Source organism: Sebastes fasciatus, chromosome 10 (genome assembly GCF_043250625.1).
Source record: "Sebastes fasciatus isolate fSebFas1 chromosome 10, fSebFas1.pri, whole genome shotgun sequence".
Taxonomy (NCBI): Eukaryota; Metazoa; Chordata; class Actinopteri; order Perciformes; family Sebastidae; genus Sebastes; species Sebastes fasciatus.
The window spans coordinates 14,683,990-14,704,756 of NC_133804.1; the positions used below are offsets into that span (position 1 = coordinate 14,683,990).

The 20,767-nt window shown below is 39.3% G+C and overlaps 2 protein-coding genes across 5 annotated transcripts; both read right to left on the bottom strand.

The window, feature by feature from the left end:
• Positions 1-316: 316 nt before the first annotated feature.
• Positions 317-6,388, bottom strand: glod5 (glyoxalase domain containing 5). 4 transcript variants are annotated; one of them, XM_074648379.1, is made up of 5 exons: positions 6,266-6,388; positions 3,006-3,158; positions 2,079-2,234; positions 840-995; positions 317-725 (listed from the first exon to the last, which is right to left on the bottom strand). In XM_074648379.1, the coding sequence occupies exons 1-5, from the start codon at positions 6,272-6,274 to the stop codon at positions 582-584; spliced, it is 618 nt and encodes a 205-aa protein (XP_074504480.1). In that variant the 5' UTR covers positions 6,275-6,388; the 3' UTR covers positions 317-581. The 4 variants fall into 4 exon arrangements, with proteins under 4 accessions (XP_074504480.1, XP_074504482.1, XP_074504481.1 ...); XM_074648381.1 differs by lacking the exon at positions 6,266-6,388 and adding an exon at positions 3,567-3,670; XM_074648380.1 differs by lacking the exon at positions 6,266-6,388 and adding an exon at positions 3,410-3,514.
• rlim (ring finger protein, LIM domain interacting) lies at positions 4,208-13,770 on the bottom strand. The gene is made up of 4 exons (XM_074648376.1): positions 13,577-13,770; positions 10,814-11,040; positions 8,228-8,341; positions 4,208-8,140 (listed from the first exon to the last, which is right to left on the bottom strand). Exons 2-4 carry the CDS (start codon positions 10,980-10,982, stop codon positions 6,129-6,131), a joined length of 2,295 nt encoding a protein of 764 aa, XP_074504477.1. The 5' UTR covers positions 10,983-11,040; positions 13,577-13,770; the 3' UTR covers positions 4,208-6,128.
• Between the last annotated feature and the right edge of the window lie 6,997 nt (positions 13,771-20,767).

The following is a 20,767-nucleotide window of genomic DNA, read 5'->3' on the forward strand; positions in this document are numbered from 1 at the left end:
TAATTTCTGTATAATGGACAGTTGAGTGAGGTCCTGCTTCTCACTTTCTCCCTCTTCTCATGTGAGGATGGCAGCGTTACCTCTGTGCCCTTTTTGTTCATGAAATACTGTCTGCAACAATAAATGGCTTAAGAAACCACATTAAAAACAATATGAAAAGTTAATGGCAAAGGCTAATATGATATGATAAAGAGATATTTAAAGAAAAGCAGAAATAACAGCATTGGGTACATGGAAGAACCTTTTAGTTTCTGCTGAAAAAGCAATTGTCCTTATAAGTGTTCAGTTTCTCTTCACAAAGTAAGTACATCAGGTGTTGTTTTTTCATTTTTTATTCCAAATTAAGAGTGCCAAAACAGCCTTTTCTGTGCATACTTAAAATAGCAACCACTGGTCAGGAGAACTACACAGGAACAGAGCCTCTGCACAGCCAACTGATGTTATCAAGTCTGAAAATAGTGCATGTGTTGTTGAATTACAGTAATGTTGGTCCAAAACTTCATAGCTGAAAAAACTCCAACTGTACAAATTGGGCCGAGCAGACAGAGTTGGGTGCATTCACAAACAAGGCAAAAGAAGTCTCAAGAAGATCCCTCTAATGTTGACTCATTATAGTTTGACACTTCAATGAGATTGTGGTCTGGATCTCTGAAGTAAAGAGAGGTGATGGGCCCCACAGCTCCGCTCCGTTCCACTGGACCCTCCTCGATCTCAACCCCACAATCCTGCAGAGACAACAGAAACTGACACTGAGCATTTCAGTGGCATCTTAATCCCAAAATGGTAATGAAATGTGACACGCAAAGATGAAGTGGTTTTAAAAGAAACGGGTGAACGACCTTCAGATGTGCAGCTACTGTAGCCAGGGAGGTTTTGGTGATGAGGCACAGATCTGCAGAGCCTGAGGTTGGATGCTGGGCTTTGGGCTCAAACTCCTGTCCCAGCTGGTGAAGGTTAAACTTCTGCTGCCCAAAACCCAGGGCCTTACGGTTTCCCTTGAAAATGCAGAGATGGCATGTGTGGGTGTTGTGAAGTGTGTGAAAGCTCAAGGTCCCTCATAAATGACTGAGTGGAGAGGGCTGCTATCAGCTGAAAAACGGTCAAAGCCTGCCATCTAGTGGATGTGCTCTCAAACCAAAAGCAAAAGAGTATTTCACTTTTCCTGATCCCTGTGTAAATCATCATTAAACACAAGCATTAGCATGTTCGTTCTGCCTTCGTTCTGGGTCTTGAACTCACAACCTCAGACACAACGGGCAAGTCATGGTGAGCTTACTGTTGGCTCAATTTTTGATAATTCAAATATCTGGCTGGATCGTTTGTGGAGGACAGTCTGAAGATGCATCGTAGCAAAAAAGGGGGGAGTCCAAGGCACTCTTCTGGCAAAAAAAATATAAAAAGCCTTTATTCAATTGGCTAGTTCATGATGAAATGCTAAAAGCAATGCTGTTACAACCCCCTACGGGTTGTTACCCAATCTTACATGTACCAGCATTGTTTTTAGCATTTCATCATGAACTAGCCAATTGAATTAAGGCTTTTTATATTTTTTTGTCAGAAGAGTGCCTTGGACTCTTCCCCCTTTTTTGAACCTTTGTGTACCCCACCAAAGAGCACCTTCATCACACTGATTTGAACTTCTGAGCACTCTCGACTTTTTCCCTTTTTTGATGCATCGTAGAAAATTTGGTGTGAATTGAGCAAATGATGTGGGAAGAGATAAGTTTAACAAGTTTTACAGTTTTTAAGAAAATCAGAGTGACAGACTTCATAATTCCTTTCATAATTTCTGCACACTTGGGCTCAATTTGGGAGGAAGTTGCAAAGTTGTAGCATGAACGGTAGATTTGTTATGAGTTTTCAAAGTTTGAAACGTTTGCTGTAGCACCACCATCAGGACTATTGGCCCACAAAGCCAGTTGAGGAAGTTTAGCATAGGACTGGACATATGTGCAAATTTTGGTTCATTTTCATGCATGGGAAGGCAGATTTCATAGGAAGAATAATAATATTGACAAAAACAAGAGTTGACCTGCCAGGCCCCTAATAATACATTTACTGTGCAGCACCTTGCATACCTTGAAAGTGATGACCTCCATGCCAAGGACTGAGGTATAAAAGTTGATGGTGTCTGGCACACTTTTCACGGTCAGAACCAGATGATCCAGACGGCTCACTTCAACTGGACAGGTTCTTTTGAATCTGACGAATCCGGGTGTTTGAATGGAGACAGCCTACAAGAGATAAGACAACTTTTTTTATTTTTATTATTTAACCAGGTTAGTCCCATTGAGATTAAGAACCTCTTTTCCAAGGGAGACCTGGCCAAGACGGTCAGCAGCAAGAACACAAAGTTGCAGACTCAAATAGAGATAAAATACAATTCACAAACACTAAAAGCACTCAAATTTGCATGAAAAGAGAACTATCTAAAGACAAATGGTGGGACAAAAAGGAACTTTTCTGGGAGTCAGCTGTACAAGGGGGCTAGAAACATTTGCATGCCATAGAGTCTGCTTCTAAAGCCTTCATTTTAGATTTAAAAATATTTAATGATACCAGCTCTTGATTTTTTATGTCATTTTGGAGCCCTAGAATAAAGTCTAGGGATAAAAAAACAACAACTTAATGTTGACGACATGGACATAAGGTAATGTAATTAAATGCATCAACAGCGCCGCTGCGTGGTGAAAAGCAGCTACAGCATCCTGTGAGCATCTGAGAGGTGGAATCATTACAGCTATGGATGGAATTCTCCTGTAGTTATACCGATTAACAAAAAGATGATGTAGCCTAGCAACGGCAAAAGCATGATGTAGCCTAGCAACGACTTAGCTGATGCTATGGCTAATACCATAAACATAAACGTCCTCGACTGTAAATGTACTAGCCTACATTTAGCTACAATTACTTCAGTCCGTACAAAGTATAAGACGCAGTAAGTGTTTAGGGAGAGTAACGTTAGAGGTTAGCTAACTAAACTAACAGATATACAAATCATTTACCTTGAAACTGTTCCTCTGAAAGAACAACAGACTTCTCCCGACTGTCCGAAGCGCCATCCTCGCAGCAGTCTGATGACAGGTACTTCCTTGTTGTTCCACCTCTGGACTGTGGACTAGCTGCAACACAACACTGTTCACAGCACCGAGGAACGACTAGAGGGGGCAACAACAATGACACCTTTCCTCAACTAAAAATGTCGTCTACTTGTGTCCGTCTCTAGCAAAGATCACACTCATGAACATATTCTCTTTTTATCTGCAAGTTAAATGGGGATTTTTCACAAATCCTACCAGCAGGGGGTGGTAGTAATAACACTTCTTCTCCCAAGCACAAGTGGCCAAATGCATCATTATTACACATTTAGTATAATGTGATATATATGGAGCACAATGGGAACACCAACCATCCTCTTTCACACCATTACTCGAAGTCATAAGGGTCAATATTCAAGGAGCATGTGATAAATTACATTTTAAAAAAGCCCAAGTGGTAAGGGGAAATGTCAGATCAAAACAAACATTGAAATAAAAGTATTTCTAGAATGTTTAATATACACTCACCGGCCACTTTATTAGGCACACCTGTTCAATTGCTTGTTAACACAAATAGCTAATCAGCCAATCACATGGCAGCAACTCAATGCATTTAGGCATCTAGACATGGTGAAGACGACTTGCTGAAGTTCAAACCGAGCATCAGAATGGGGAAGAAAGGGGATTTAAGTGACTTTGAACATGTCATGGTTGTTGGTGCCAGACGGGCTGGTCTGAGTATTTCAAAAACTGCTGATCTACTGGGATTTTCACGCACAACCATCTCTAGGGTTTACAGAGAATGGTCCGAAAAAGAGAACATATCCAGTGAGAGGCAGTTGTGTGGACGGAAATGCCTTGTTGATGTCAGAGGCCAGAGGAGAATGGGCAGAGTGGTTCGAGATGATAGAAAGGCAACAGTAACTCAAATAACCACTCGTTACAACCAAGGTATGCAGAATACCATCTCTGAACGCACAACATGTAGAACCTTGAAGCAGATGGGCTACAGCAGCAGAAGACCACCCGGTACTAGCAAGGTGTACCTAATAAAGTGGCCAGTGAGTGTATATGGTAATAGTAATAATATCTAATAATGTGTGCACCTGACTGCAGAATAAAATTACCCAACAGCACAGTGAGTGTACAGAATGCATACCTGCAATGCATTTTGTAGCATAACAACTTGTTTAATTCAGCGGTTAGTTTCATTTTAACACCCAGTTAACATACTGCACTGGGTGACACAGAACAAGGCCAAAACTAAAGAATGGCCAAAGAGGGAACATACATTTCATTTACATGTTTATGGTATTCAACAATGACAACGTCTTGCGTTCAAACTTTTATGTCCCACAAAGGGGAAGTAATAATTGTGGCAAAGACATCAAACAGTGGAACAAGAAACATGACAGGATGGCATTAATAGTGATGCCCTTTTCTTACTTTAGTCAGTGTTCCTGTTCATCAACAGTGCTATTAAAACCTACATAACTTCTAAATAAAATAAAATAACTTCAACACATTTTAAAAAAGGTAATAAGTCTTCATTTAAGATTTTTGCCATTAACAACAGTTTTTAACAATAGCATACATTTATATCATGGTTTGTATTTCCCTACTTTCACTTTAGCATGTATTGCACACTGATATGGAGCATCTGCTCATGGGGCAGAAGGAGGGCACAGTGGGTGAGCCTCTTGACTTCCTACTGGAGCCTCGCTAAGTCAGAAGGACAATGATGTGAACTGGTAACTGTCTGACACTCGAACCTTTGGATTAATAACTTAAATTGTCACTTGTACACTGAGGTGGACCTCCAGGTAAAGAGATCTGGCTTGACTTGACATTTCACTGTTTCTGGTCATTCCAATCTATGCCAATATAGTCTTTGATAACTTAATTCATCGGTCATAATTAAAGACAATCCAGTATGTTAGTGGAAAAATTAAGAATCAGACCAGTAGCTAATGGATGACAGGGCAAATGTGTGAAATCATTGTTGTACATTAAAAAGTAAACATCCTTTTACATTTGGGGGGGAAAAAGCAAGTATATTAAATTTTTGACATGTCATGCCTGTTAGAGTATTTTTGAGGTGGGAAAATTCACATGCCAACAACTTGAAATCAACCCAATATCTACTACCAATATTGAGACATCCCTAATTTCCGGTATGAATACTACTCAATCATTTATAATGATCAAGAAAATAAAGATGCTATATGATTCCAAAATAAACTTATACTTTGCTTAAGTAGCCTAGTTGGATTCATCTTTCCCTTATGTCTGTACAACATTCTATTTTTTAAACAATTCATCACACAGAGTTTTCATGGTATATGCCACTCCAAAACAGTAGTTTGTTTCTTTCAGGTGAACAAAAAGGGAGTGTAAAAGTCACTGTCAATGGCAAGCCAATTAATGTCCTACATCCTTTGGACATAAACTCTAAATAATTCTGCTGTGTACACTGATGCCACTTATTTGTTTAAATTTAGGGATGCTCTGATATAGAGTAATAGCGGCCAACACGACCCTAATCTTCATGAGATAATTTACAATTCAAAACCAATTCACTAATACAAAGTATGATTCAAAATTATTTTTACAAGCTTATTTACAGCTAATACTTTGAACTGGTGTAACTAAGAACTGTACCAATACCCAACTTCCGGTGTGTAAGGCGCCATTTAGGAGTTAATACAAAAGAGCAGATGGGCCTGAACTACCTGCAGGTGTGCAGCATTTATAACCAGGGTATTCTTTAAGAGATGCCGGTCTGCTTGTTTGCATGGCTAGACGCAATGCAACAAACTGCTTGGTCACTACAGGTTGATTCAAACAGCATGCATTGCTTGTGCCTAACTTTGGACTGCAATAATAAGTGTCTTACTAGAGACGGAATATGTCCCAATGTCACTGTATGGAGCACCCCAAATCAAACCTGTGACTGCATTATGATCAAACTCACAAATGGTATGAAGGAAATACATTTCAACAGTGGAGACACATTTCCTCAAAGCCTCTTATGGACTTGGGGTATTAGATTACTTAGGTTGAGACTAAGGGCCTGCAGTCTTTTATAAGCTACACCACACTCTCTCGGTTGGCCGATACCAAGACAGCCCTGCGGCAGATTGGGCAAGTGGAGTTTTCGGATAGCCAGCGATCAATGCAGTGCACATGGTACTCATGAGAGCAGGGCAGCTTACGTAGCTTATTACCTTCTGCATATTCTGTTATGCAGACACTGCAAGTCTTCAAGGCATCACTCTCACCAAAGTTGCGCATTGAGAGGTTGTCAATCTGCTCTTTGGTCAGCCCTTGGGGCTGGTCCTCGTCATCATCATTTAGGAGGAAGAAGTGGGCAAGCCGCAGGAAGGGCAGCGAGCTGGGCTCCTCTAGGCTGATAGGTGGTCTAGGTCGAGCCCTGCCCCCAGAGGCGGGTGGAGCAGCGGCAAGGCCCTCATCAATATCAGTCTCAGCAGTCCTTGCTCTGACTCCTGTAGCCACCGGTGGTTCATCAACATCAGCGACAGGAGCAGCAGCAGCAGCAGGAGGAGCAGCATCTGGGTTGTTGAGGGCTTCAGCCAGATCCGCAGGTGTGCTGGCTCCACGATTTGAATCTGAAGAATCAGAGTCTGAATCCATGAGGTAGCCGAGTTCACCAAAACCAGTCATAATCTGCCTAATCATAGATTGGAGAGCCATTGAGGTTGCTTCTCCCAAACCTGCATCAGAGATTCTTCGGATAGGGATGCGAATAGTGCTGACATAGGTCCTCACACCAGCACGCTCAGAGCGTGAGAAAGTCCTACGAAATCCACCACGCTCACTCTCATAAAGAAATGTGTTGTTTGAGTTCTGGGAGCGTGAGCGGGTACGGCTAGCAATGCTGTCTCTTTGGCGATATTCGCCTGGACGCACACGACGCACCTGGAGATCAAGCATAATAGTAGGGGGACGGCGCCCTGCTGCGCCACCTTCTCCCCCAGCAGCTTCTCCTTCCTGAGATCCCACATTTTGGGCCTCTGGGGCCGTTTCTGCACCAGCCCTAGATGGCTGAACATCACTGTCAGCAGTGCTTTGCCTAGAAAGAACATGTTGTCGTGTCCGAGAACTGCCCTCCACTTGAGGCACAGGGGGAGCATTGGTGGCAGAGTTGAGGCCTTGAGAGCTGTGAGCATGACGGGGATTAGGGAGACCATCCAGCTGATCCAGGTTGAGAGGGGAGCGGCTCCTGGCAGTGCGGGCCCTAGTCCTGCGTAGTTCTGGACTGCGGCTCCGAGCTCTTCTTTGTCCTCTGCGTGGAGATGGAGAAAGTGGGGGTTGTACCAACAGGGCAGCAGGTGAGCTGGGAGGTTCTCCTAAAATATCTTGTGAAACAACTTCTTCTAGTTCAGGCTCTGGTTCTGGCTCCACTATGACAGCCAATTCCTCTACAACTGGTTCTTCCACCACTTCCGTCTCCATGGGCACCTGTGGTTCAACATTGGGCACCTGTGGTTCGGCATTGGGCACCTGTGGTTCGGCATTTGACACCGGTGGTTCGGCATTTGACACCGGTGGTTCGGCATTTGACATCGGTGGTTCGGCATTTGACACCGGTAGTTCGGCATTTGTCACCTGTGGTTCAGGATCTGCAACCGGTGGTTCGGCATTTGCCACCAGTGGTTCGGAATTTGCCACCAGTGGTTCTGCATTTGCCACCAGTGGTTCTGCATTTGCCACCAGTGGTTCTGCGGTTGCCACCAGTGGTTCTGCGGTTGCCACCAGTGGTTCTGCATTTGCCACCAGTGGTTCTGCATTTGCAACCACTTCTTGACCCTCTAGAGTCTCCTCTGGGGACTCCTCTGGAGACTCCTCTGGAGATTCCTGCTCCCCTTCAGCAGCTGCCTGCTGTTCAGCCAGGTTGCGATTCACACTGATTTCCAGACTGAAGCGAAAATCGCCACTGTTTGGGTTGGTTTGGCTTACAGCTCGCCATGACTGATTTCCACGATGACCAGTTCTGGTTGTGTTGCCTGTGCGCCTCACCGTGTTCAGCCAGTCTAAGAGACTATCACCATTGGCAGGATCCTCAGAGTTTTCTGGTGGTTCTGAAAATCAAAACAAGTGACAAATCATATATTGAATTTGACAGTAAATCACAGTCAACAAAAACAACAAAAAAAAGGCAAACATACCAACTGGATCTTCTCCACCTTCCGTACTGGGAGCACTAGTGCTGTTATTCGGCTGTTCTGGACCATCCTTGATTTGCTGAAGTCTACTAAACAGCTCATCCTCTGTCACCTCTCCTGAAAGATACATTACAAAACAAAACAGTCTGTTATTAAAAAAGAAAAAAAAAAAATTTTCAGTCCACGAAGGTTATTAAGTGTTTATTACAATTCCTCTTCTCTAGTCTAACCACCAATGTAAATTGGGAGAAAGACATTGCAGTTGCTGGGAGGAATTGAAAGATTAACTCGCTACAACAAAGAACAAACAATTTCTGATTTAATTCATAGTATGATAGTAGTTTAATTCATATATAATTCATTTGATCTGGGTAAACAGATCCATTTGGATATTCAGAATTAGGCCTCATTTCCGATTAAGACATGTGGGTTATGCTGATAATATTCAGGTTTTAGGAGCATTATTTGGACAAGCATGTAGTGCATTCGGAATATGCGTCTTAATTGGGGTTTTTACCGCAGTTTGCGACACACAGACCCTTCTTGTTTAAGGTCAGCTCTGTGTGTCAGTCTGTTCTCATGCATAGCCGTAAAAAGAATATTTACACTATTTTTCACAGAGGACTGGTTGAGAACTTCGTCACTTGGTGAAACGACAATCACCAGAAGCTCAATATCTGTAAAACCAAGGAGCTTGTTGTGGATCCAGGGAGAGGAAGTGAAGAGGGTGGACTCATAAAAGTACTTTGGGGTCCAAATCAATAAAAAATTGGACTGGACTCACAACACTAAAGCTCCCTTCAGGAAGAGACAGAGCAGACTGTTCTTCCTGAGGAGACTCAGATTCTTCAGTGTGTGCTCCTGCAGATTTTCTATCAGTCTGTAGCAGCCAGTGGTCTGTTCTTCATGGTGGTATGCTGGAGTGGTGGCATCAAGGCTAGGAGGTTAGTAGTCTCAACAAGCTGTTAAAGGAAGGCCAGCTAGGTGATCAGGCTTGAACTGGACAGTGTGGAGGCAGTGGCAGAGGGGAGGACGAGAGACAAAATCAAAGCTATCTTGGATAACCCTTCACCCTCTCTACAAAGAGCTGTGGCAGATTGGCAGCTCGTTGCAGAGAGAAGGATGCAGGACAAAAATCAAAGCCTGGGAGCTGTTCCTCATGCGAGTCGAGTGTCTACGGATAGAGGATGTTGTTTGCTGTACAGAATGTGAAGCCCTCAAGGCATATTTTCGATTTGTGATATAGTAATAAAATTGATTTGACTACCTTAAGCTTTATTGTTCTTGTTCTGCTGTACGTCTATTAGTTTGTAAGTTCATTGAATGAAACAAAAAACAAATCAAGTTCCTTGTATGTGCTCACTTGCTTGGCCAATAAAGCAGATTCTGATAGAACACAAAGTTGTAGCCGTGGCAGTAGACAATGCTTCAAATATGGAAGTTGGTGCAAAGACGCTACAAATTTTAAAAGCGGGGGTAGAAGGAGAAGGTTTTGGGGGCCTCCCCTCAACCAGCAATGGAGGCACTCTGTGCAACGCGCCACGGCTCTGTCATAAATAGATTAGGTGCGTATTTTTAGTGGAGCGGAGAGCCACTTCTGAAACGTGCTGCGGCACGTCTGGTGGAAACGCAAGCATTGTATCGAGTGGCCGCGATCAGCTCGAGCGTACGCATCGCAGTCGGAACACAGCGCAGCTGCGACCGATGTCAAAGTATAGTCATAAATAGCACGGTTCGTACCAGGCTCAAAATCGAACCCACCAATGGTTATGTTCGCGGTCTTTCACTTGACGTTGCCCAATAAGAATTCAGAATCTCAACAAAAAACACCGGTGTCTAAAATCCGTATTTACAGGAAAGAAGCAGAGGAAAAAATGGCAAAATCAGCTGAGACAATGCAGGCAGGGTATCAAGGCCAGGCAGTCGCTGGTGAAATTCCTGACCTGCCTTTGAACACCAAATTGAAATCAGTTTTATCTTTAAGTCCAAGTGGATGTTTGTGCCAGATCTAATGCAATCCTCTCCAGGCGTTCCTGAGATATCACGTTCATGAGAATGGGACGGACGTGACCTTTAACCATCAAAAGTTTAATCGTGAGTCCAGGTGGACGTTTTTTTGCAAAATTTGAAGAAATTCCCACAACACGTTCCTGAGATATCCCGTTCACGAGAATGGGACGGACGGACAACCTGAAAACATAATGCCTCTGGCCACAGCTGCCATTTTGAGTAAGCAACAGGGTATTAACAGGAGAGCACATAAAAGGACAATGGGGATTTAATTGTTGGATGAAAAGTAACAAATAAAGACAAAAACAAAAAAGTAAAACTTAACTCAAAATTACCTATATTACACACATACTTGGTAAGATCCATTGCTGGAAGTTTTTCAAAGGCAATATGTATGATGTGACGTGACTTGACCTGGTATCCTTTTAATTCACTCTGAATACCTGGAATTTAAGGAGTACTGATACCCAGCCCTATCTTTCTGTTGCTTAGTATTATACAAATATCAACATTTCCACAGTAAGAGATATTACGTTCACAAGACTACAGACTAGTGTAATTAGACTAGAGGTTTATTACCTGGGGTTCCCAAAAGATTGTTGTCTCTCATGAGACGATAGTCCTCATCACTGAGATTGTTGACAAACTGGTAGAAGGCCTCCTCCCTGTCCAGGCGGTCCAGCTGTCTTCTGCGCTGGGACTCTGGCTGGTCACTGCCACTCTGCTCTAAACTGTCAGACCCTTCCATTGATTCAGAAGGGAGGGAGGTTGAGGGATGCTCTCCAATCTTCAGCAAGATCCAGCTGCTGCAGCAACAAAAAAAATATATATAGTTTATTGACTCTAATAAGAATACTCATATTTTCCATGTATGAATCAAACAAATTGGTTGCAGCTGAAATCTAGAAGGCAATTTCACTGGATTCAGTTTATTTTCAATGTGTTTATTTTAATTGTCCTTCCTATTTGAAACAGCTTTTGGTTCCATGTAGATCTTCATATTCACTCAGACATATATGCAACATCCCTTTTTCTTTGTCCCAAGAATTTTCAAAGAAGTTGGACGCAGGTCATTCCAATACAAAGCTCCATCAGACTGGAATAATCTTCCTCTTTTTCTGAGATCCATTACCTCTTTCCGTTGCTTCAGGACATCTTTATTTTCCCCTCTTAAAACAACCTGTTCATGTTTTTAATTTGCATGTACTTATGATCCTCAGTTTATTTGCGCTACATATAAACTGAAGACAAACTGTTGTAATTGTTCTTTATGCTGATGTAATTGATTTAAATATGGTCTTGTATAACTGCAGAGGGCTGATGGGGGTCTGGGTGGGAGATGGTGAGCGAGCTGTCTGTATCTGTGTATTTGCACAGTGTATGTTTGTTATGTAATGCTGTTTTGTCTGTATGTGTTTTTGTATTTGTGTCTATAGGACCCCCTCGAAAATTAGATGCTACATCTCAAGGGGCTATCCTATCCTTTCAATAAATTCAAAATGATATTTAGAATAGGATTAAGCAACAGGGATTTACCACCAAAGGCTCATGAAAAGTCTTATTTCCACTCGTTAGCTATGGTGAAGCTATGATGAATCAGTGTATTATTACCTAAAACTGTCTCTGGTGTTACTATCAACCTGGGAAATTGTAATCAAGGAAAAAACTCGGGTCAAATCCATTGTAACATATTTGGAAACATCGACCCCAGTAGCTAATGTTAGCATGGTTAACTGACATGCTAAGTTACTATATAAACACAATACTCAGCTAACTGAGCAAATGAGTTGATCCTAACATCAACGTACTGTTCCCGAACAAAATAGAAAATGTGGCTGTTTAAGTAGCTACAAATAATGTGTAAAATGTGTATTTCTAAGTCATATGCAACAGAGATTTACCACCAAAAGGCTCATGAAATGTCTTGTTTCCACTCTTGTTAGCTATGGTGACAGTTCACACTGTCCCTTTAAAAACAGTGAAAAGCTACAAAGGACTAGAACTACAATAAAGTATAGATATATTAAAAGGTATTATATTATATTGCATATTATATTATGCACATCTTAACTCAGTGACTACAAATCTGAACATGTATCATTCCTATGTGTGATTAATTTCTTCTTAAGATGGTGAAGCTATGATGAATCAGTGTATTATTACTTAACACTGTCTCTGGTGTTACTATCAACCTGGGAAATTGTAATCAAGGAAAAAAAACTGGAGTCAAAACACACAATGCAACATATTTGGAAACATCGACCCCAGTAGCTAATGTTAGCATGGTTTACATCCACTGACATACAAAGCAAACATGACATGCTAAGTTACTATATAAACACAAACACTCAGCTAACTGAGCAAATGTGGCTGTTTAAGTAGCTACAAATAATGTGGAAAATGTGTATTTCTAAGTCACATGCAACAGAGATTTATCACCAAAAGGCTTATGAAATGTCTTATTTCCCTTCTTGTTAGCTCTGGTGAAGCTATGATGAATCAGTGTATTACTACCTAAACCTGTCTCTGGTGTTACTATCAACCTGGGAAATTGTAAATCAAGGGAAAAAACTCGTGTCAAAACACACAATGCAACATATTTGTAAACATCCACCCCAGTAGTTTTGTGTATTTCTAAGTCATATGAGAAGTAGCTCATGTTAGCATGGTTTACATACAAAGCAAACATGACATGCTAAGTTACCACACAAACACAGCACTGGCTAGCTGAGCAAATGAGTTCATCCTAACATCAACGCATTGTTCAGGAACTAAACATAAAACGTGTCTGTTTAAGTAGCTGCAGATGAAGTGTGAAACGTGTATTAGTGTGTTTTATAAGTCATGAGCAGAAAGCAGTGGTCAAAGTCGAGGATGAAAACAAAATGGCATCATCTAGCTTAACTTAGCTCACGTTAGCTTAGCTGGCATTAAACACGGCTTCAACCACAGTTAGATACAAAGAAAGACTATCTTTGTGTTGTACGTGAAGCAAACTGGTGCTGTAGGGTTTGTGATGTATAATGTGTAGAGTCAAGTTTCCTCGATGACCAAACAAACCCGGTTGAGCTTCCACTGAGCTAATGCTAGTTAGCTTAGCTAATGCTAACTTAGCTTAGACTACTTCATGATAACTCAGTTAACCACCTTAACTTACTTGTGAAGAACACGTGTTATGAAGCACGATGTGGACTGTGTAGTTTAATGTTTAAGTGTACAAACACGTTAGCATTAACTCGACGTCAACCCAGTGACGTTCACAGCTAACGAGCTAACATGAGCTAGCTGATGAAAGTAAAAGGTAATATAAACAGTCTGTCATTAACTCAATGTTGTATTTACCTGTTCAATGATGTGAGCAGCAGTGTAATCGTACTTCCAAAGTGTTCTTTTAATCTTCGCTCAGAGACGCTCGGGTGTTTAAAGCTAAAGTGCGATTTCAGGTTTCCATTTTCTTTCTTTTAGGAGCTACAATGATCTTCCGGAAACTGAACACACGTGGGTGATTCCTACCCCGAGCTTAACCTCCAAGGTAGACACGAGCACCGCAACAACAACACGGGTTTAAATGGACTATAACACAGATGACTTTCTGCTGAATTACATTCTCATTCTATTTGCACAAATCCAAGTATATGAAAGTGAAACCTACACTTTGCTAATGTATATAGCCTAATATCTAGGCTATTCTATGTTTGTAATTTAGATATAATGTGTTTCATTCTGAGTTTCTTTCTTACATAAAAAGCCCTTAAAGTCATAATATAATTTTACATATTTTATCTGTTCTTGTTCTGTATGCACCTTGTCATTTGACTCTAATGCAATGATCTATGAGACATGTTGTTTGTAAATTTGAATTTGTTCAATAAAAAAAATTAAAAAACACAGGCTAAATGGACAACAACTAAGATGACTTTCTGGTGAATAACATTCTCATTCTTGGAAAATTTTATTTGCACAAATCCAAGTATTTGAAAGTGAAACCTATACGTTTAATGTGTTTCATAAAACACACATAAAAGCCCGTATTTTTGTATTATTATTGTTTGTTTTTGTTATGTGTGGGGTTTTTTAGTTTTTTAACTCTATTCTTTCTTTTTGTCATTATTATTATTTTTATTTCTTTTCTTGGTTTTGTTTCGGTTTTGAATGTTGCGGTTGTTTTCTCTAGGGTACTTGATGGGTTTGTCTGTAAGCTCATCTACTCAAAAGTTGGTTTATAGATTGTTGTAATTACGAACAGTGGATTGCATATATGAAAACAGCCTTGAAAAAGGAAAAAATAAAGTATAAAAAAAATAAAGTCATGGAAAACAAAAATGCTTTGGAACTTCTTAGTATAATATAAGAATATGAATTACAGGTACAGCCCTATAGCCCTTAATTTAATTTATTATTATTTTCATGTATAATTTTACATATTTTATCTGTTCTTGTTCTATATGCACCTTGTCCTTTTAATCTAATGTGATAATCTATGAGCCATGTTCTTTGTAAATTTGAATTTGTTCAATAAAAAAAAAAAAAAAACACAGGCTAAATAGGTTGAGTTGACGTCAGCCAATCAGAGGAGAGGATGAGGGGAGTGAGTTGTACGTGTTGGCTGCCTGCAAGACTGAACTCAGAGCAGCATAACTCCTGTTTCCTCCTGAGAGGAGCCTTAGAAAGAGGATGTTTGTGTTGGACAGTGTGACTCTGTTCAGCTGTAGCGTCGCGATGCGGTTGTAAATGCAAATACTCTTTATCTTCCGCAGAATTCAGACTGGAAGACAAAGATCTGTGGGCACACCAGTGTGCTTAAATGGCCAGCATATATATAACATATTTTAAAAGGAAATCGTTCCTGCCTAAAGCAATAACTCTACAACACCTCGCCTCTGTCTAACAGAGAACTCACAGCTTTATAGTTTTTGTCTAAACCATTCATTCTGTTCTTGTTCCTGCAATAATATTGCACATGTTGAATTTTGCACATCTACATTTGCACATTTACTACCTCAATTATTTAAAAACAAACATTGTAACTTGCACACTTTGTTAATGTATATAGTATGTTATTGCACACTTTGCTAATGTACGTATATAATATCTTGTACACCTTGCTAATGCATATAATATCTTGCACACTTTATTAATGTATATAAAATCTTGCACACTTTTGCTAATATATATAGCTATCTAGCTTATCCATTTATCTATCTATCTATCTATCTATCTATCTATCTTTCTATGTTGATAATCATGCATGGCATTTACCAATAGCATCCAATAGCCTATGTGACATCATAAATTGAGGCAACTAATGTATTTTATAGTTACTAAATGTCATTAGATAGTACTATTTAATCCCATTTGGACCATTTGTAGTCCAGTGTGTTTTAAAATGGTTTCCATTCTCTCGTTGAACAAAGGCAATACAGCCTACAAACGGTCAATGTTATAGACCAAATGCCTGATAGTGATTTTCAAATGGCAATGAAAAAGTGCAATAACTAAAATCTTGTGTGACTGTTTTGCATCATTAATGCCTTATGTAGTTGTATTACGCTTATAGTCTTTAGTGTTGCACAACCAATGGTGATGTGCACTATGTACAAAAGTACACAGTATATCATATATATATATATATATATATATATATATATATATATTATTGTGTATGTAGCCCACTTATATTTGTGTCCCATAAACTCACTCACTCACATCTTCACTCAATGCCACTTTTTTTAGCGAGTGAGTACTGAACTTCCCAAGTTCTGTTGCATATTGGCTATTCCTGCTATGTCCATCATGTACTGTAGGTACTGTATGTCTACAGCCATACTGATTACAACACATTGTCAGAGGATGAGCAATTTGTCAAAGCACACAAAAAAGAAAACAAAGGTTGAAAAACACAGTATGTGTAACCACCAACCAAATATGTTTGACAAGTCAGGGAGATTATCTTAAAAACAATTATAAAAGAAAAGGTTACATATCCATATCTAGCTGTTATAAAATCAAGAAGACAATAACGTTGATTCACTTTAAATGACTTGTTTAGTTTCTTTGCAAATGAGTGTTTTTTCTAAAATATTTTGCCATTGAGGTTTATCTTCTTCTCTGATTTCAATACTAAAAATATTGCCAGAAAATTGTACTTTTGCTAAGCCAATTACTTACTATGTTACTAAATCGATGTCATACCTCCTGTCTGTTGTTGCTTCATATTTTGTCAGTAACTTGTATCAATAATAATTATTTATATTTAAAATATTATGAATTATTAGTAATCCAATTAAATTCATTTGAGTGTGTAAGAATAGCAACTCTGAAATATGTGTCAGTAAATGACTGTATCTGAAAGAGTGATACATGATGCATATGCATGCATTTTAACTGGACTTACATTACAACTGGCCTTATAATACAAGTGAAAACATAAAAATGGTCCAATAGAAGAGTCAAAGTCAAGGGCAATTGTAAAACTTTCTCTTTATCCTTGAAACTATAATTTAAAAATGTAAAATAACTATATTTTTTTAGGGGAAGAAAGACATCAGGCTTACAGCAGAGCCTAGTCTGTGTGTGGGTGGAGGTGGGACGGTATTGATACAGCAGCATGCCAGAGGAGACCCTGGGGTGACCCTTTGGCAGGTGGTGGCAGCTGGTTACAGGCCATTTGTAAACCAATGTGCAAAAAACTAGCTAGCAAGCACAATTGCAGCTTTCATGGACACATATTTGGGAAAATTGTGTTATTCCTAATTTTTATTTTATACCTTAATGCAATAGGAAAGCTATAGGAGGCTATTGTTGAAAGCCTCTGCAGTGACTTAAAGCTATTATTCTAGCACACATACAAATCATTTCTAATACTAACAATAAACTGCCAGCCAAACAAAAAAAAATGTGAGTAATTGTGTTGTTTGTACCTTCTTGTGATTTGACTCAATAAGTACACGCCTAAACATGCTGATTCTTTCATAATGTTACTCTTCTGGGTAATGATGAAAAAACAAACAAACAATTGTCCTAATGAGCGAGCCTATGGCTGTCCATGCAGTGTGAGCACGCACTGACAGAACAACTAGGGTCTCATTTAATAACCACAGGTGTACCTGATCCACTGCATCAGACGTTCCGTCTTATAATTTGCCTGCTCCCTTATCGGCTATGGGTGACTAAAGAACAAAAACAATGCTAATACCACCTGACAATTTTGGAGGCATACATCACAGGATCTGTTTATGGTCTGAGACAGTATTTCCAGCTCCAATTAAGCATGCCAGAATGAGTTGCAGTGTGGGCCACAGCAGCCCGGCTCAGAGTTATGGATGAGCAGTCACTCTAGCAATGCCTGACCCTGAGTGCTAATTAGATATGACATTAAAATAACATGAGCCAAAGACAGGCTTGTGCAGAAATTAAAATGCCTTACGTCCAAGAATCTTGCAGAGTAACAAATAAGGACAGACTAATGGGACTTATTAAGGTTATATTAACACACATTTTGTGTAAAAAGCAAATTTTCAATACAACAGATTATATTCTTCCCTATTACTATTATTGTATTGGTACCATTAAGATATGGCGGATATTTCCTGAACAGATGTATCACTTACACTTCACTCCTGACATCTCAATAAGCTGTTTCTAATATTAAGTGTTTTCACTAAACTGCATGCCATAACCTTTTGTAATTATTTTTTTGAATGGGCAGAAAAGTAAATAGTGTGGAGATTCTGTTTACCGTTTAGTTACCGGCTACAGTAATGGGTGGGCGGTAAAAAACACAACCCAACGCTCTTCAGAAAGCAGCATTCAAAATCTTATTTTAATTTGTATATTTACTCCATAAACATTATTACAAAACTCAGCAAGTTACCAATATTACATTATCACCATACAGGCTTGATCACAAATATTTAAAACCTTTGCAACAGTTACAACAAAACAAAAAAACTAAATAATACTCAAATAATTTACATGAAAATCTATAAAACAGCAAATTGTTCACAAATTATATTTTTTTTTCCAGGTTTTCATGTTTTTTTTTCTTTGCTTATTTGTGTTTTGCACAGTAACACAACACTCTCACAACAAGATCATGGTCTTATTACAAAACTCCCAACAAAATGTAAATAGTTCTAGTTTTCTGTTGATATTCATATTTTGGTTTTTAAAACCAGAAACTTGTCATTGTATATCCTTTCCACTGCCCATAGAGGCGCATAAAAGGTTACTCACACACACAAATACTTCACAGCACTTTCTAAGAAAAATATACACTTACAAAATATGTTACAAATTGGCACACAAAAAATATACAAGATTTTGTAGTGTCAAGAGTTCATTAAGATTCCTTCTGGTAACAACTCTAGACAGTATATATAAAGCTCGGTAATCTTTTAATGAAAAGAGCAAAAGTAATTCCAATCAATGTCAAAGAATCATGAAGTGAATACATCAAACATAACATTATAATATACATTCATAAAGAGGGTTAGGTACCTAATCTATTTTGCATTTATTTTTTGTTAACTCTGGGAAAACAAAAAAATTAAAACAAAAGAAAAGAAAAAAAAAACAATTGTCAGCTTTCTTAGCACCATTAACATGAGGCAGCTCAACAGTGGCACATTTTAAAAACAAAAAAAGAAGAAACTATGAACTCAGAGAAGTACATTCAATTTGACAATAGGCAGAAATGAGAGAAGGCAGACTAAATGGGCTTGCGGCCCATGTGGAGCTTCCCATCAGCAGCTTGTCTTGGTCCTAACCCTGATACACTGGAGAAAAGAAACAAAGGATCATGGCAGAGAGGAGAGAGAGAAAAGAGACAGAGAAAGATTGATTATGATTCTTGCCATATGCAAGCAATCAATTACTATCACCTCAGAATTACCATATCCAGTGTGACAAGGCCTGTTTTTTGAATCAAGCTTCAATTTGTCCGCACATCTCCATGCAGTCTCATGTAATTACTGCTATGTTTAAAAATGATATTCAACATTCAAAAGAAAGATAAAATATAGGCCTATTGTTTGAGTATATATTTATAAAAGATACCAGTTGAAGGGGCTCTGCATTTCTCCTGAAATATATTTAGTATATAAAACAAAAGGTTTTATAAACATGATTGTATGGTTCGATTTAAGGTGGAATTATTTCAGTGCAGCGAGGCAGTGAATGAGCCCAATGTAATTAATATAAATGGCCCGGGAATACACTGGATCAGATAGTACCAATACATTTTCTTTTTCAATTTGTGCCTTTATTTGGCCTGGTGACATTATTTTCTGCCAAAATATTGACCCATCAAAACTGAAAAGGAGACACCATATAAAAGAAAGAAGTTAAATTAAGACATTATGTGATAAATGAACCAAAAATAATCAGAGACCGAATACACCAGTGGTGCAACGTTTAAAGTATGGCAGTGTTAAGAAAAAAATTACATGAGAATGTCAAGAAAAATTACTGTTTAAATTACCGTTTCGGGTAAGATAGAAGTAAGATTCCCACGTGGAGCTAATGCAAAGACATGCTTTTCCTTCATTTACAAGATTACTGACTGCTTTCACATTCACATTGAATCTAACTGCAAAAATGTTATGTCCATTCACGGCTGATGCGTGCATCAGAATCTCTATGAGTAATAAACTGCCTTGAATTTCCAGTACAAAACAGCTATTCAGCGAGGCACAGCCCCAACTGACAAATAATTTCCTTGCGTACCCTCAAACATCTGCACTACACTCTCCGTGGTCCAGAGAAAGCTCGTTTGAACAGTTCTTTTTTTTTTTCTTCATCGTCTTCCTCTACAGTAGCCTTCAGAGCAGATCTCCCCTTTGCCTCTCTTTTGTTGCTTCTCAGTGCCAGGCGATGTTGAGGTAAATTGAATTTGGCAAACAAAGTGGGGGGAAACGAGGAGAATTCAGAGTCTTTCTGATTTGGTTTAGTGAGTGGTGGTGTACCACTGCCAGCTGTAGGTGCCTTTCATCAGAGAAGAGAGAAAAGTCCCAAATAAAGAATTCCTGTAGTGGCAAGTCTCTGTAAGGAGTCTCCAACCCGAGCAGCCAATACTCCAATGGAATAGAAAAGAGGAACAGCCAATATTCACACATATATAAGAGGTCATTTACACAGCATTGTTACTTTTGGCACATTGATTTTAAGATTATAATCATCTTTTTTTTGCAAATATTGCATGTCCCTGTACAACAACATTGACAAAAATACTCTGAGGGTGGAGCTTTTATGAATTTGCAAGGCGTAAAAATGTAAATTTAGATAACCAGTTCCTCTAAACTCCAGAGGAAAACAAAGAAATGCTTGATAAAAGGAAATGGGGGGAGTCATTCCAACTTTGAGGGGGGAAAAAAAAGACAACGTCTGATATGTCATCAATACAAAATGGTCCCATCTTGTGTTTTCAAGATGTCTCGGGCTTAAACAGGGCTCATTAATTGTAGGTTCCCTTCTTGAAATGAGCCAGGCAGTGTATGAAGGACAGCAACAACAGGACATCCATATTCTGCATAC

Coding starts and splice junctions, on each gene's coding strand:
- glod5 (XM_074648378.1), bottom strand. CDS start 3,356: ATGATGCATTTGGCCACTTGTGCTTGGGAGAAGAAGTGTTATTACTAC. Junction 3,159..3,296: donor ATTACTACCACCCCCTGCTG/GTAGGATTTGTG, acceptor TGCCCCCTCTAG/TCGTTCCTCGGTGCTGTGAA. Junction 2,235..3,005: donor TTCAGAGGAACAGTTTCAAG/GTAAATGATTTG, acceptor TATCTCTTGTAG/GCTGTCTCCATTCAAACACC.
- rlim (XM_074648376.1), bottom strand. CDS start 10,982: ATGGAAGGGTCTGACAGTTTAGAGCAGAGTGGCAGTGACCAGCCAGAG. Junction 8,342..10,813: donor CAATCTTTTGGGAACCCCAG/GTAATAAACCTC, acceptor TGTATCTTTCAG/GAGAGGTGACAGAGGATGAG. Junction 8,141..8,227: donor AGGTGGAGAAGATCCAGTTG/GTATGTTTGCCT, acceptor TTTGATTTTCAG/AACCACCAGAAAACTCTGAG.